Below are 15,519 nucleotides of genomic sequence, written 5' to 3' on the forward strand. Positions count from 1 at the left end.
ATGTAGTTACACACTTAAATCAGGACTTGGCCCTTTCATGTATGTCATGTTGTCAAATTAATATGTTGAAAGAATGTTATATTTTCCACAAAGGTAAATGAAATAATGTTTATGTGCAGAAACATAGTTCTTAGCTATATTCAAAACATGTATTGTTCTCGATCCCTTTTCAGTCCAACATCTTATGTCAAGCATGTACTCTATATGTACCTCTATCGGTGCATCAAGCACTATTTGGCCCTTGGGGTGCTTAGGTATGTGGAAAGAGGGTTGGAGTTGACTAGGTGATGTGGCAACCGCGGTGGTATAACTAGGTTCTCACTAAGGAGTATCACTCTAACCAAAGATGTCACAAGAACGGTTCATGGTGGTTCAAATTCCAAATTTGATACCAGATAAATGAAACAACTTTTACTGCTTTCATCTTTGTATGTCTCAATAGAGGTTCATGGTGGCGTTCAATGAAGGTTTTATTTCCCACAATCGAGGATTCAATTAGTAAGGTGGTTTCAAAGAAGTTGTATATGGTTTTGTGTTTGCCTCCTTTTGAAGAGTTTCATGGGTGTTACAGTGATTTTTAGGAAGTCTATTAGAAGATTGGAATAGTTGGAGAGATTGTTAAAGGGATCCCCCTTTTTTCCTTTGTTTTAATGAAGTTTCCGGGAAGTTCGAAATATCTCATCTGAATTCAATAGAAGACATACTATTGAATTTAGCTGACCTATGGCAACATTAATTCACCTCTCATCCCGCAAACAAAATTAAACACTTGCCTCCTAGGGAGAGGATTTGTGGCATGCAAGTGCGGGCGCACGCATGTCCCTCGTGTCCGCTTTTTATTTTGGCTTCTGATTTTCAAAGTTTTATGTCTTTTAAATGAAAATTCCAAACTAAGTTCTGTTTTCATATTCATGCTTCTCGTGACCAACACTTTCAAATAAGATCCATTTTGAATATATTTCCATGACTTTTTTTTTAAATGTTAAGTTTCAATGTTGATACTTAGTACGAGTGATCGATAAAAATCAATTATTTTGTGTCTAGGACCGATGGAAAAATTACTTGAAATTATATATCTAAAATTGATTGAAACTTGACTGGTTTAGATGCAAAAACTATAAGTTTTGTTGTGGAAACTTAAAACTTTTTGAGGGATTTTCTATTTTACTGTGCCCTCATGTGGGATTGAACTACTGCGCGAATCGCGGGGCAAACCGAGCGGGCAGTAGGACTTGGCAGGTGAGTGCCGCGCACTCACGTGCTCCTGCGCATTTCCGTTACCTCCCACTATGAATGCACTTGGAACACTCCTCTGATGGTTCTTTAATTATGTTTTTTCTATTCTTTTATCTTTGTTTGCCTGGAATAGTTGCCATCATGACTTGATCACATATCCTTCTCCGGTCCCATGTCCTATCAGCAATTACATAAAATTAGTTTGCTGAAGATGATCTTTATCCATAAAGATCGACAACCACACACTAAATTATTTATACATAATTTCTTATATATACTGGAATGCCATTTGGCAGTGACAGATGAGCAACATATATATAAATAAAGACAGATCAGTTTTTGGCATCTACAGAGAGATGCGTTGCTCTTAGTCAACCAGAGAAAGATACCACGTGGAACTTGTCATAGTTCTCCACAACCCTAACGGCCTAACTTTGACCAATCTACATGCATCTCATGCAACTGAAAGAAGAGTGCTATTATAAATAGGTGGCTCGTGCCCGCCACAGTTATGCAAAGCCACTGAGCTAGCAATCCTTACGGTGAAAGAACACACTGAGCCTACGTACGTAGCTAGATAGATTTGTGAGCCATGGCTTCCAGCTCTGGCTGTAGGGCCTGGCATTGCTTGCTTGCCCTCTTCCTCCTCTCCTCTTCCGCGTATGGTCAGCTGTCGCCGTCGTTCTACGCCAAGAGCTGCCCGACGCTGCAGCTCATCGTGCGGGCCACCATGATCAAGGCGCTCCTCGCCGAGCGCCGAATGGGCGCCTCCCTCCTCAGGCTCCACTTCCACGACTGCTTTGTCCAAGTAACTAAATTAGATGAGCCGTTAGCAAAAGATACTTATGTCGAATTGATTTACCATCATATACAGTACTAGCATAGTATTAATTTGTTCTAGTGAACACGCTTAATTAGGCCATTCTCTTGGATTAATGGTGGGATTACGTTATATATATGTATATGTAGGGCTGTGACGGGTCCATTCTCTTGGATGACGTGGGTAGCTTCGTTGGCGAGAAGACGGCCTTTCCGAACGTGGATTCGGTGCGGGGCTACGAGGTGATCGACGAGATCAAGAAGAACGTGGAGCTGCTCTGCCCTGGCATCGTCTCCTGCGCCGACATCGCCGCCCTCGCAGCACGGGACGGCACTTTCCTGGTACGTACAATACTACTACAATCAATGGACAGTGGTTACACTGCACTTTTCTTGTTGCTGACAACGCTTGGATCGATCGGTACGCACGTCGTTCCTGCAGCTAGGCGGGCCCAGCTGGTCGGTGCCGCTCGGCCGCCGGGACTCAACGACGGCCAGCTTGACTGAGGCGAACAGCGACCTCCCGGCGCCAAGCTTAAGCCTGGGCCAGCTCATCAAAGCGTTCGACAAGAAGCAGCTGAGCCCGCAGGACCTCACTGCGCTGTCCGGCGCGCACACCATCGGCTTCTCGCAGTGCGTCAACTTCCGCGACCACATCTACAACGGCACCAACATCGACCCGGCGTTCGCCACGCTGCGCAAGCGCACCTGCCCCGCCCAGGCCCCCAACGGCGACAAGAACCTGGCACCGTTCGACGTGCAGACACAGCTCCTCTTCGACAACGCCTACTACCGCAACCTGGTCGCCAAGCGCGGCCTGCTCAACTCCGACCAGGTGCTCTTCGACGGCGGCTCCCAGGACGCGCTGGTGCGCCAGTACGTCGCTAACCCGGCGCTCTTTGCCTCCGACTTCGTGACGGCGATGATCAAGATGGGGAACATCAATCCGCTCACGGGAACCGCCGGCCAGATTAGGCGCAACTGCAGGGTCGTCAATAGCTGATCCGTCCATCGTCTCGCCATATGTGTTACAAATATATAGGCCTAAAATGTGTATGTAAAGTTAGGTTGGCTACGTACCAACCAGCTAGCATGCATGGCAGAATAAGAGCCGTTTGGTTCGATAATGCCTGGGGGCTGGGATCCATAGGTAAGTAACCCTCAAGCTCCAGGGTTGTAAGGTACCTGCTTCATCATGTAAGTCGCTCCGACGTATACATGCTGTGCTATAAAGGAAACCAAGCATGCATTGTTTTTTATGGAACACTGGAGTGATATTTGCGACAAAACTGTGACTGTGAGAGAAAACAAATGCGAAGAAGGATTTTTTTCGATCTTTCTTTTCTTTGAGTCAGACTCTTTGGTTTAATTTTACTAGCTAATTGCACATATGTTGCAACGGGGTATACATATTTTAGTGGTTCAACATCAGTTTTGTCCGACACATACCTTACACGCATCATATTCTAAATTTTGAAAAGATTTAATTTGATTTAAGTACGGGTAGGGGAAGGTAAATATTGTGAAGAGAAAAACGGGCAAGGAGGTGAGGCGAACCGGTAGGAACAAACGTCTGCAATAAATGGGGATTGAACGGAGTGGAAGCGATGCAAAAAAAAAAACCGGAGTGGAGGCGACAAAACAAACTCCCCAATAATAGAGATTAAGACAGGAGCGTACTGAAGCAAGCCCCTTGTATGAATCACATACAACTACCAATAGCAGCCAAGGATACCAGAAATAGCCAATGGCTCTCGGGTCCCATTGAGCCTGATTTTCAAATAAATAAATAGAAATTGCATAAAAATGAAAATTTTCTGAAAAATCTTGGAAGCAAGAATGGTATAGTGTTATACTCGTATAAAAAGTTTCACGAAGGAGTGACTTCCGTGGACTCTGGGACAAAAACAAACAAATTGATTATTACAAAAGTGTCAATTGTAATGAAAATGCCAAACGGAGACCGAGCTCCATGAAGGCCTTTATTTGAAAACTTTTAAATTCAAAATTTTCAGTTTCAAAAAATTCTAAAAATAAATACACATATACCTAGATATATAATGTACATGTGTGCAAATTTTCAGGTCAAAATATATTAAAACGTGAACTACACAAAAAAGACAAATGTAGGGCTTTTTAGCATCTGTACTGTTCATCTTTAAAGGCCATGATTTTGTTTTTTTTTGTGCAGCTCGCGATTCAAGGTATTTCATCCGGAATTTTTTCACACATACACTTTACATCCTTGAGTACATGTGTATTTATTTTCAAAAAATTTGAAACTAAAATTTATGAATTTTGAATTTTTTAAAATAAAGGGCTTCACAGAGCTCGGTCTCCAAAATGCCCTACTGCAATTGTAACATTTATATAGTGCTGATTTTGTTTTATTTTGTCTAGAACACCATGGAAGCTAGTCATTCCTTCGCGAAACTTTTCACATCAGTATACCACTATACTATTCTTGTTTCCAAGAACTTTTATGAGTTTTGACTAATTTTGTAACTTTTAATATTATATTCCAGTTTGTGTGCATTGGCACCCAAAGATCTGCGTCCCAAAGGATACATGATTTCTTTTCCTTACAATGTGTATGATTCTAAAGATTTTTTTTTTCTTCTATCACTTCAGTACAGTAACCTTGCCTCCCACCACACCTTTCCTTTTTTGGGCCGCACCGGCACAGCTCATCTTATTTGTGGACATGGATTGCATAGCTAGACGCCTAGACCGAATAACTTATTGCCCCCAAACCATACCATGTTAATGAACTACTTCCTCCGTCATAAAATATAAGACCTGTTTTTAGGCTAAACAAGCCTAAAAAAACTTCTTGTATTTTAGCACAGAGGTAGTAGTAATTTCGAAATACTACATGAGAGAGCAGATCTGCAATCGGAGCCAAATCATGTGGGGCGCTCGTATAAAGAAACAAATGTTGCACAGAGAATAGTTAAGCTAAACTTTGGGGAATCGTAAAAAAATATGTAAGGTTCAGTTTCCTACCCTGCATGCATTTCTCTTCCTCCTTTGTCCGCCCTCTCTCACATAAACCACCTTCAAGTTTTTTGGGCCACACGCAGTACAATCCCAGCCCCGATGTCTTCTCCCTTCAGGATAGCCCCAATGCAACCTCCACCAACGACACTGCTCCCCGGTGATGACATTGCCCCACGATTCCCACTGCCAATTGTCCCCTCCCTCAAAAGACATCCACCCCTAATGAGGGTGATGGTGCCATGGCCTAGGTGGTCGTTGGCATGTCAGATCCGGCCTGGTGGGTCGGGCCGAGAACCCCTAAGTCGGTTCCATCCTAGGTCACATTGGGCGGCCCATGACATGTTATGTGAGTGCTCTAGAAAACATGACGTACAAGCCGATGATACCGGAGCCATGGATGACTCTACCTATTGGAAATATGCCTAGAGGCAATAATATTATATTTTCATGTTTGTAATAAAGAGTTTATTTTCTATGCTACAACTGCTATGATCCTGGAATATGCAATTTAGTGGAAAACTCATATGCACGTGCGAAATGACAAACGGTAAAATCTGATTCCTAGTCTCGCCTCTAAGACTAGCTCAAATGTTGTTGGTGATCATGTTTTTCGGATCTTGAGATATCATTAAGTGTAATGATGTTCCTAAAACAACTTTAAAAGTATGACATTAGAAGAACAATCATATTGAATTGACCAAAACTTGCTTGTTATACTTTGAGATACAATCATCACAAGTCAATTGTTATAATATGGATTGTTAATGTGTGATTTAGTTCCTTATACCATGAAAGTATCGTAGTCACTTCTTACGGTATGATGAACTTTGTGGTTGTCATTGCATTGGGTGCATAGATTTGAATTCTCCACGGTGACATGTTGGAAGTGAAGTTTGAGTAGCTTATTACTCTTGGGTGCTTGGTACCCTAGAGCTTGTTCCTCTTGAGTTCTTGAGCGCCCTAGATGGTTGGTGGTGTCGCGGGGCTCAATCATTGTGGTGTAAAGCTTCGAGCAAGCGTCGGGGTCTCCAATTAAGTTATGTATATTGCCTCGAGCAATTTGTACGGGTTCAGTGACCATTCTAAGGGTTGCCAATTGTACGGGTTCGGTGACCACCCCCAAGGGTTGCCAATTGTACGGGTTCGGTGACCGTCCCAAGGGTTGCCAATTGTACGGGTTCGGTGACCGCCCTCAAGTGCCCTTTAGTGGAATCACGACATCTTGCATTTTGTGAGGGGTGAGGAGATTACGGTGGCCCTACTGGCATTTGGGGGGAATTATGCCTCCACACTGCTTCGAACGGAGATTAGCATCCACAAGGGCGTGAACTTCAGAATACATCGTCATCTCCGCGTGCCTCGGTTATCTCTTACCCGATCCCTTTACTTATGCACTTCACTTTGTCATAGCCATAATGTTTCATGTTATATATCTTACTATCACTTAGTTGTTTATCTTGCTTAGCATAGGTTGTTGGTGCACATAGTTGAGCCTAGTCGATTTTCAAGTTTTGTGCTTGTGAAATTAAGCACTAATTTTATTCTGTATTTATTTAAGCCTAAATCATAATTATTTTAAAAGCGCCTATCCCCCCCTCCAGGCGACATCCACAATCTTTCACGAACAATATCAATACTTGAATCACGAACAAAGTCACACAACTAATTCTGGCGCCCCCTAGCACCGAACCTCCTCATATTCCAAAAAAGGATCTTTATTTAAATGAAAGATTTTTTATACAGAGGTTGGACCGTGAAGGGACAATCACAGCACCAACTTTCTTCCTACGTTGTCCACCACCATCCATAAAATTTCCTGAGGAAGAGCGAGCACTAGGAGGGGAATAAAAGGAACAAAAAAATTCTAAGGAACTACGAGACCGGCTTTTCTACCATGCACGGGAGGTACCGTGCATGTCTGAGCAATTAATGCTTTGTGTGGGATCCATTTCACCTTTTTCACTAAGATGATTGATATTATTTCTTTATCTCTATACTCTCATATTCATTGAGTGTTGTATCAGAAATGCTACAAATATATGCGTCATCATCAAACTTGCACAGTGCACTATTCATCTGCTCTCTCCTTCTACAAACACATGCATTACAATATAAAGGTGCTAAAAACTCAAATGCTTTATTATGTTGATCAAGGACGTGTCCTGTGAAAAGAATTGCACCCGACACCTCCTCCATCACGAAGAAGGCAAACGGGTGATCAGCCACAAAGTCCACGCGCACCGGCGGTTTGTAGGCCCGGCCGTGTACTTCTGCAAAGACCAGCAGCGGTGACGGCGGCCGCCTCTGTGCCTTCCTCGTTTACCTCGATGACAGCCTTGTGTAGCACTTTCTCCAGCGCAAGGTTCACGCCAGGGCTCTCCTCCACCATGTTGGACAGGTCGGCCTTCCACAGGTCGAAAGCGTCCTTGAGTCCCAAGTCCTGGAGAACGTTTGTCATGTCGGTGGAGAACGCGAGCTTGAACTTGGGCAAGCGGAAGTCGCCGTCTAGGACGGTGCCCGTCGGCAGGTGCTCGCACAAAAAGCCATTGTTGCATGCGATCTTGTTGGTGAGCCGCCACAGCCCGTCGTGGTCGTGTGGGAGGAAGATGCACATTGAGTAGAGCGCCGATGGCTGAGCAGCCAACGGCTGACCCCTCTCGTAGTAAAGCTGGAGCACCTTGAACCCGTCATGGCACGCAATGCGCTGCCTGCCGTGGTCACGCATGAAGGGCACGTCGACAATGCCGCCGTCGAGGCGGTGGATCTTGTCCTCCTTGGTCTGCTCCTTGCGGAAAGGCTTGAGCCACTCGCCCTTGAGGTAGATGGCGTTGGCGACCACGAGGTCGGCGTCGGTCAGCTCGGATAGTGCGCGTGGATTGATGATCGAGGGGATGAGGTTATTCGTGGACGCCGCCACCCATGCGTTGATCTGCTTCGCTGCTTCCACCGGCTGCACCACCAGGTATGTAAGTACGCACATATTAATTGCACTCGATCGATCTATATACGATTAACATGCACATGCATATAGATCGACCACTGACCTTTTCGCGGAAGTTTACGGCGCGCGTCTGCGCCCTGTACGACTTGACGGCGGCGGCGGCGGCGTACGCGGGCTTGAGAGGCCTTGTCTTGTCGTGCCACACGGCGCACGCGAAGTTGACGCATGGCCCGCCGGTCGGCAAGGGCCTGCTCCGCCAGCGCACGACGGACCCCGCGAGGTCGTTGCAGCGCACGGACGGATACAGTGAAGATGATCCGCGTGGGGAGGGCCTGCTTGCTCCGCTAGCTAGAGGTTGATCACTCGGAGAAGGAGAGGTTGATCACTTCTCTCTTTATATGTTCATGACGATCTTCTGTATTTAATAGTTTTTTTCATTTGTTTACTACTAGATAGTGTGTCGAGTCCTTTCTATACATATAGTACATAGCGTCGACCAAGCACGGAGATAAGAGAGGACACTTTTCTCTATTAGCTAGCTAACACAATTAATATATGAAACCCCTACAAAAATCCCAGCCCTGAATTGCTGGCGCATGGATGCCTTTTGGTCCCGGTTGGTGCTACCAACCGGGACAAAAGGCCCTCCTGTCTGGGCAAGCCGCAGCGGCCACATGAAGCTCCATCTGTCCCGGTTCGTATCAGAACCGGGACTAAAGGTATTGGGCTTTAGTACCGACCCTTTAGTCCCGGTTCCCGATCTTAGACAAATGGGCCTTATGAACCGGGACAAATGGGCCTTTTTCTACTAGTGCATAGAGCTTGTTATTCTTGAGTGCTTGGGCGCCCTAGATGGTTGGTGGTGTCGCAGAGCTCAATCATTATGGTGTAAAGCTCCGAGCAAGCATCGGGGTCTCCAATTAAGTGATGTATATTGCCATCGGGGTCTCTGGAAGTTCAAAGAACTCAGCGAGAAAACCATTCAGATACGGTGTTTTGTTGTGCTCCATTAGGAAAACTGTCTTTCTAACTTTCTTCTTGGAGTATGGAGCTGTCAGAAGGTTGTGTTCCTCATTAGAGACCTAGGGGATGTCATCTGTTCGGGACTCATCTATTGAGAAGTTTCCTTCCTCTCGTGTTCCAAACAAATTTTATAATAACAAATGATATTACATTTAAGTTGCGCATGTCCCTCAATCGTGCCCTCATCATGTTGTAGGGAATGAATAATTTTCTTCTAGTGTCTGCCATTTGCGACTCCATGCAAATATCTACTATTTGAATCACCTTCTAGGATAAATTGTTATTCCATTTGTGTATTGGGGTAGGCCCAACCACCGGTTTCTCTCACGCCTCCTTGACCATGTCATGGAAGCCATCCCAAAGCAACCACCCAAGTTCGAACTTGAACTTGTGTCTATGTTATGGTCGTGGCAAACCAGAAGTTAGAAGAATGGGTGCATGGTCTGATATAGCCCCGATACAAGGTAGAGCACGAACAGACACCATAAGAAATTTTGATTCCCAATTGGTATCCATCAAAACGCGATCTAGTTTCTCATATGTCAGTTCTGGAAGACTGTTCTCCCAAGTGGCCTTCCAATCATGAAAACCTCTTGCAGATCTAGACTATCGATGACAGCATTGGAAAGGAAAGGCCAAGGATTATCAAACCCGACGTGGCTTTTCTCATTTGGAAATCGAAGCAAACTGAAATCCCCACCTGCTATAAGAATAGGATAGGGATTATCATTCGCCAGATTAACCAGTTCATGGAGAAAATCGGCCTTGAACTCATCCTGGGATTCCCCATACATGGTGACGAGGGCCTTGTTGCGAATATGGAGTTTAATGTGAAACTCACCATCCGAACTAGCAAAAATATCCATAGTCCCTGTATTCACGCCAAGTAAAATGCCCCAGAATGACCTCTAGGCAGTCGTGAAACCCAAGTGAAGTCCAGCCCGCCAGAAAGATGGTTAAGCAAACTTACTGAGAAATCATGTCTCCGTGTTTCAAAGATAGCCAAAAAAAATCTAAATTGTATTCCCTATTACATTCCGCAGTGAATAAATGTTTAGCCAAGTCCCAAAGACCTCTGATCTTGAAAAACATTCCATTCATGAGGAAACAATAGGAGATTTAGAACATTTCGCCCTCTTATGGGATTTTATATCTTTTTTTGAACATGTGGTCTTTGATTTACGTCCGGATGTTGTAAGCTCAGTCAATGAACTAAGCCCGGGTTCATCTAGGCCCATGTACGGAACCGCTCCTACTAAATGAGAGAGTAACTGACCATCTGATGTGGCATGCAGTTCCTCCTCGTCGGTATGGGAGGCATAAGACTTTCTAGAAACACGTGGAGTAACTTTTAACTGGTCATATTCCAAATGTTTCAAAGCGTTAGTCGAACTAGAAATATCCTTCTCATTCTTTCCAAGACTAACACCTACATTATTCAGCTTAGAAACGATGACAGTATTGGAAAAAGCTAAAAGGATTTGGATGACGACGTAATACCTTGGTTGTCAAGGTTGTGCCTTCCTTTACGCTGCATATCCTTGGCCAAGGAATCCTCATTTGTGTCCATAGTACCGTCTCATCAACCGTATGCCGACAACTTCGGCATGTAGAGTCACCCCCAACTGCGGTCGTGGCGCCAGCTCTGGTGCCAGAGGAGGGGGTGGTGGTGGAGTAGCAACCCCCTTCCCGACAGTCTCAACCACCGGCTCAAGTGGCAAGGCCGCTATCAGAAGCGTGTCAGGGACCAACTCCACATGAGGCTGAAGGTCGGCCAATGGCACAGCAGCATGTGGCCGCACATCCAAAGGCGGGCCGACTGGTCCTCGCCTGTGGGCAGCTAGCGCGGCTGGCTTGCCGTGAGTCACCCGTACGGCAGCACGTGACTGACCCTTCCCTCGCTAGCGGAATCGACGTCTTTATTGAGTGTCAGAATCTTTGCGGAGTGTATTTTGTCAAGAACTTGAAAGGTAGAACACTCGGCATAGCGACTGGTTGAGAGCAAGTTCGGAACAAGAGGTAAGAAAAGCATAGAAATAGAAAAATTGCAGGAACTGGATGCCATGTTTTGTACATTCGTACATGAATCTGAAACGCAGTTGTTGTATAACATGGTCATTTGACTTAGAGAGAGAGAGAGAGAGAGAGAGAGAGAGAGGAGACGTGTTGCATTGGAATTCTTAGAGAAAGTGAATACATGAGGTTTGAGAAGATGTTGATAGTCATCCAAAATGGGAAGGAAAGGAAGGATTCATATATGAATTTTCAAAAGCAATCCTTCAGCCCGGAAGGCATTATTGGAAAATTCCCATAGGATCATATCCCTAAGAAATTCCTGCGAAATTCATGTGTTCCTAACAGGGCAAAACATGAATGATCTTTAAACGCTAGAGTCACTACCATAGATGGACCTAGAAACTAACACAAACCCGGCTAATTAAGATCTTCCATATGGTGTGCTACTTAATACCTCTTGTGGCTCCCTCACGGGTCACTCTTCTCACGAATATAACTGACCTACCTACGATCAGCTGGACCATTTAGAAACTTATAAATTGAGCTTTCTTTGAATTTAAATTTATTTGATCTTGGTATTATTTTTTTCGAGAACACACAGGAGATCAGCACGAGTAGAGATTTTTTTATTACAAGCACACCATGGAGCCATGCTCTACCACCGTAGTATTTCACAGTATTACTCGTGTTAACCCCAACACTGCCTAAACGCTTGAACATAAAGTACAGCATTGATGCCCTTGTCAGCCGACATCGATGATTAGGACTTTGTTCTTGGACATCCTACGGCAACCATAGTTGCACCTGCCTATAACTGGATTCCTCACTTCATTCTCTCATGCAAAACCATGCATGGCGAGCGGCAAGTAAAACTTTCAGTAGCAGTGAAGAACAGAGGCTCAGAGTGCATGACTTGATATGTAGCATTAGGGACTCCGAGGCGAATGCTGATAGGAGCTAGTGGGCTTCAGCAAGAAGCGTTATATTGGCCCTGTTTGGATAATCTAACACAGTTAGAGTTAGAGTTATTTTCTAACTCACTCTAACCCAAATAAGCACCTCTACATCGGGATAGTTGGGTTAGATAGAACTAACCCACTCTAACTCTCCCTGTTTGGATATTTTTGGGTTATTTGAGCCTCCAACTAACCCAAACTAGTTCTAACCCCATGATCCAAACAGGGCCATTGTCATCAGGGGGGGCATGGGCAGCCCCAAGATTGGCGTCAGCGGACAAATAAAGATGAATTGGTGGAGTGCAGGAGGATGAAGTGGCAGCAGCCTACTCTGCGGTGCAAATATCAATGGGAAAAGTACTTATGATAAGAAAACTTCTCTGTAGCCTTAAGCCCTGCTGTAACTAGAACTTTATTTACTCTAGTTACACTTTCAGAGTGCGATGGCGATGGCGGGTCAAGGCCTGGAAGGTTAAATGAAAAATTAAAAAATAAAGCGGCGGCGCAAGGCAAAAATGCATTGAGCTTTATTACTTTAATTATCATGATGGACGTTTGCGGACTAACAATGCGGCTTGCATGCCTAGGAGCGACCCTTTCGGCAAGGGCGAAGATGAGCTTCCGTGATCCACAAGTATCTGGTGACTAACTGGGTAGCGCCGAGCACAAAGTGGAAATTAGGCCAGGCATTGCCGACTCACGAGGCACACCGGCAACCTTGCCATCTACCCCCCGGGTGGTGAGCCTCCAACGATCAGTCAAAGTTTTTGTTCTTTGGCATTGGTGCTCATCAAATCTACACCATCGAAAGCATGCCAAAAGGTGATACTCCGAGACTACAACATGTACCGATAACTCACCTATAATCTACTGCATACAGGTGAGCACCGCGTTCCTGATGTTTCCCAAGCTCACAACTTGGTTACATTTTTGGTCCATGTCCAAATAATAGTAAAAACATGGCAACAAATTTCAGCATCCCTTGTTTCCTTTTTTCATCACTCAGACTCACTTTTTGTCTGGGTGAGACTACCTTTTATAACATTGTTGGGCTGGGTGTTTGTACTGTTACAAAACAAATGCACTTGAACGCTTGAAGCTGAGATCGAAAATAATAACTGCAGTTGATTTCTTTCCAACTGTTGGCGACATGGCAGAGAGCACATGGTCAATCGCTTATTTTCCCTTGTAAAGTCTTGTGCAAGTAGGTATGTTTTTTTGTAATGATCACGTCGACAGTTGAAACTTCACGCACTAGAATCACTACTCATCAAAGACGACTATAAACTGAAAGAAACTTAGGTAGGCTCATCAAATTAACTGTTGTATGGTCCCCAATCGTTAACTTGTGCACAGTTCAGGGCATCTATACAACTCATAGAGAAGTTTGTGACCGAATGTACTACGTGCATGCACCGAATTTTATTGCACATGTTCCTCTCCTGACGCTGCAACTGACGATGGCCCATCATGGAGCCGCGTGGCCCGAGGCATGACCTTCGATGAAACACATGCAGCTCAAAATCATAAATCTCACACTCATACCAAATGCAGGAGACTACATAATGACCCTTTCCTCACTAGCGGAATCGATGTTTTTACTGACTACCAAAATCTTTGCAGAATGTATTTTGTCAAGCACTTTGTAAAGTCACCAGCCTAAACCAAGTGACAAGGAAAACACTCGGTAAGGCATAACCTCTGCTTTTTTGAGTGTCCGAGAAAATACACTCGGTAAACAGGTGGACACGTGTCCCTGTCCCTACTTGCCACGGTTGACAGCAGGGTGATAGTGCGTCCACCTATGCTGAGTGTTTTCAGGCTGACACTCGGCAAAGTATTTAGGTTGTTAGGAAGTTCACCTTTGTTGATTATTTCCATGACAATTGGTAAACTTGTTTTTATTTGATTGTTTTGTGAAACAGAGCAGTATTTATGGCTTCGTTCTCATTTGTGTCATGTACTCCTGTACCATACCAGCGGTTTACTCCATCCACCATGGAGTTGCGTGGCGGGAGATGTGGCCTTCGAGAAACATGTTCAACTCAAAATCTTAAATCTAGCTCTCGTACCAAACGTAGGAGACTGAAGAATAACCATTCCCCCGCTAGTGAAATCGATGCCTTTACTGAGTGTCAAAATCTTTGCCGAGTATATTTTGTCAAGCACTCAATAAAGGTAGAAAACTCCGCATAGCCTCCACCTTTTTTTTAGTGTCCGGGAAACTACAGGAAATTACACCAACAACATCAACTGAAATGATCAGATCGGAGAGCGTCATCCCACAAGCAAAACAGCTTCAAACTTGAGCAATCGGGACCTTGGCCCGCAGTGTAAATCCTCATCACATTGGTGGCGTCATTCCTCAACATTATGGCTCTGTACTTCAACTGTCCAGAATTGTCTTCCTTATGGAATCCTTCCCAAGAGATAAGATATGTGCACGAAGCAAAAAACCACGTCAAAAGTAGTACGGGGCCATTTGAACTCAAAGGTTGCACGATTTCGACGGTTCCAGTTACACCAGCAGATAGCAGCGAGACCCATAGTATATAAATTTTCTCCACCAGGGAAAAAACGATAGCACCAAGCAAAAAAAATGCCACAAGTTGTTTGGATAGAGATCAGTTCCGAGCACCGATCCCACCGATCGCTAACCACAGGTGCAATAGGGCATAAGAAAAAAAAAGGTCCTATGAGGTTTCTCTATCTCCAGAAATAGAACATTTTGGATTGGCAGGCTAGTTTCTTCTACTCATAACATCCCTCGTTATGACCGCATCTTGTGATAACTGCCACATAAAAATCTAAAATTTTAATGGAATCTTAGCTTCCTAGATTCACCCGCAGTCACACCCTGCTAGAGGCCTTTCCAACATCTTGTAAACAGATATTGTAATGAACTTCTTATTAGGGCCAAACTTCTAGGAGACTACATCCTGAAAAGAAGCAACACTAGAGCATATGTTCTTAATGAAGTTCCATTGATCCAACATATCATTAGATAGTATTCTTCAAAAGATATTGGGAGTATCAACATTAAGACTATCTTTGATAGTACAATCATGGAAGTTGCATATCTCAAATAACTGAGCGAATTTATCACACAAAGGAATATTATCATCCCAGGGTTCTTTCCACAACCTAGCAATGTTACCATATTTGACTATCACCTCTCTTCCCAATATGTATACATCCTAAACTTTCATAATGTCTTTCCAAATAGGGGAATTGGAAAACTTTTCTTTAACAGTAGCAACATTGTCTCTTCTCAAATATTTAGCCTTAATAATATCTTTCCAGAGCCCCTTACAATGCTCAAGTTTCCAACACCACTAGACAAGGAGGCTTATATTCTACATTCTCAAGTCCTTAATACCAAGCCCCCTGTATTTTGGGACCTACAAACCCTAGGAAACTAGGAAATACCTTCTTCTTCCACATTTTCTTTGCCAAAAAAAGTTCCTATGATGTTTATCTAGCTTCCCAATGAATCATTTGTTCATTAAGAACATAGACATATATATA

General features: G+C 44.2%; 1 protein-coding gene and 1 pseudogene across 1 annotated transcript; one reads left to right on the top strand and one right to left on the bottom strand.

Annotated features, from left to right (window-relative positions):
• Positions 1–1,748: 1,748 nt before the first annotated feature.
• LOC123130114 (peroxidase 70) lies at positions 1,749–3,314 on the top strand. The gene is made up of 3 exons (XM_044550065.1): positions 1,749–2,044; positions 2,206–2,397; positions 2,498–3,314. The coding sequence occupies exons 1-3, from the start codon at positions 1,829–1,831 to the stop codon at positions 3,056–3,058; spliced, it is 969 nt and encodes a 322-aa protein (XP_044406000.1). The 5' UTR covers positions 1,749–1,828; the 3' UTR covers positions 3,059–3,314.
• Positions 3,315–7,032: 3,718 nt separating this feature from the next.
• LOC123129354 (putative serpin-Z6A) lies at positions 7,033–10,589 on the bottom strand (annotated as a pseudogene).
• Between the last annotated feature and the right edge of the window lie 4,930 nt (positions 10,590–15,519).

This window comes from Triticum aestivum, chromosome 6A, assembly GCF_018294505.1.
Source record: "Triticum aestivum cultivar Chinese Spring chromosome 6A, IWGSC CS RefSeq v2.1, whole genome shotgun sequence".
NCBI classification, from domain to species: domain Eukaryota; kingdom Viridiplantae; phylum Streptophyta; class Magnoliopsida; order Poales; family Poaceae; genus Triticum; species Triticum aestivum.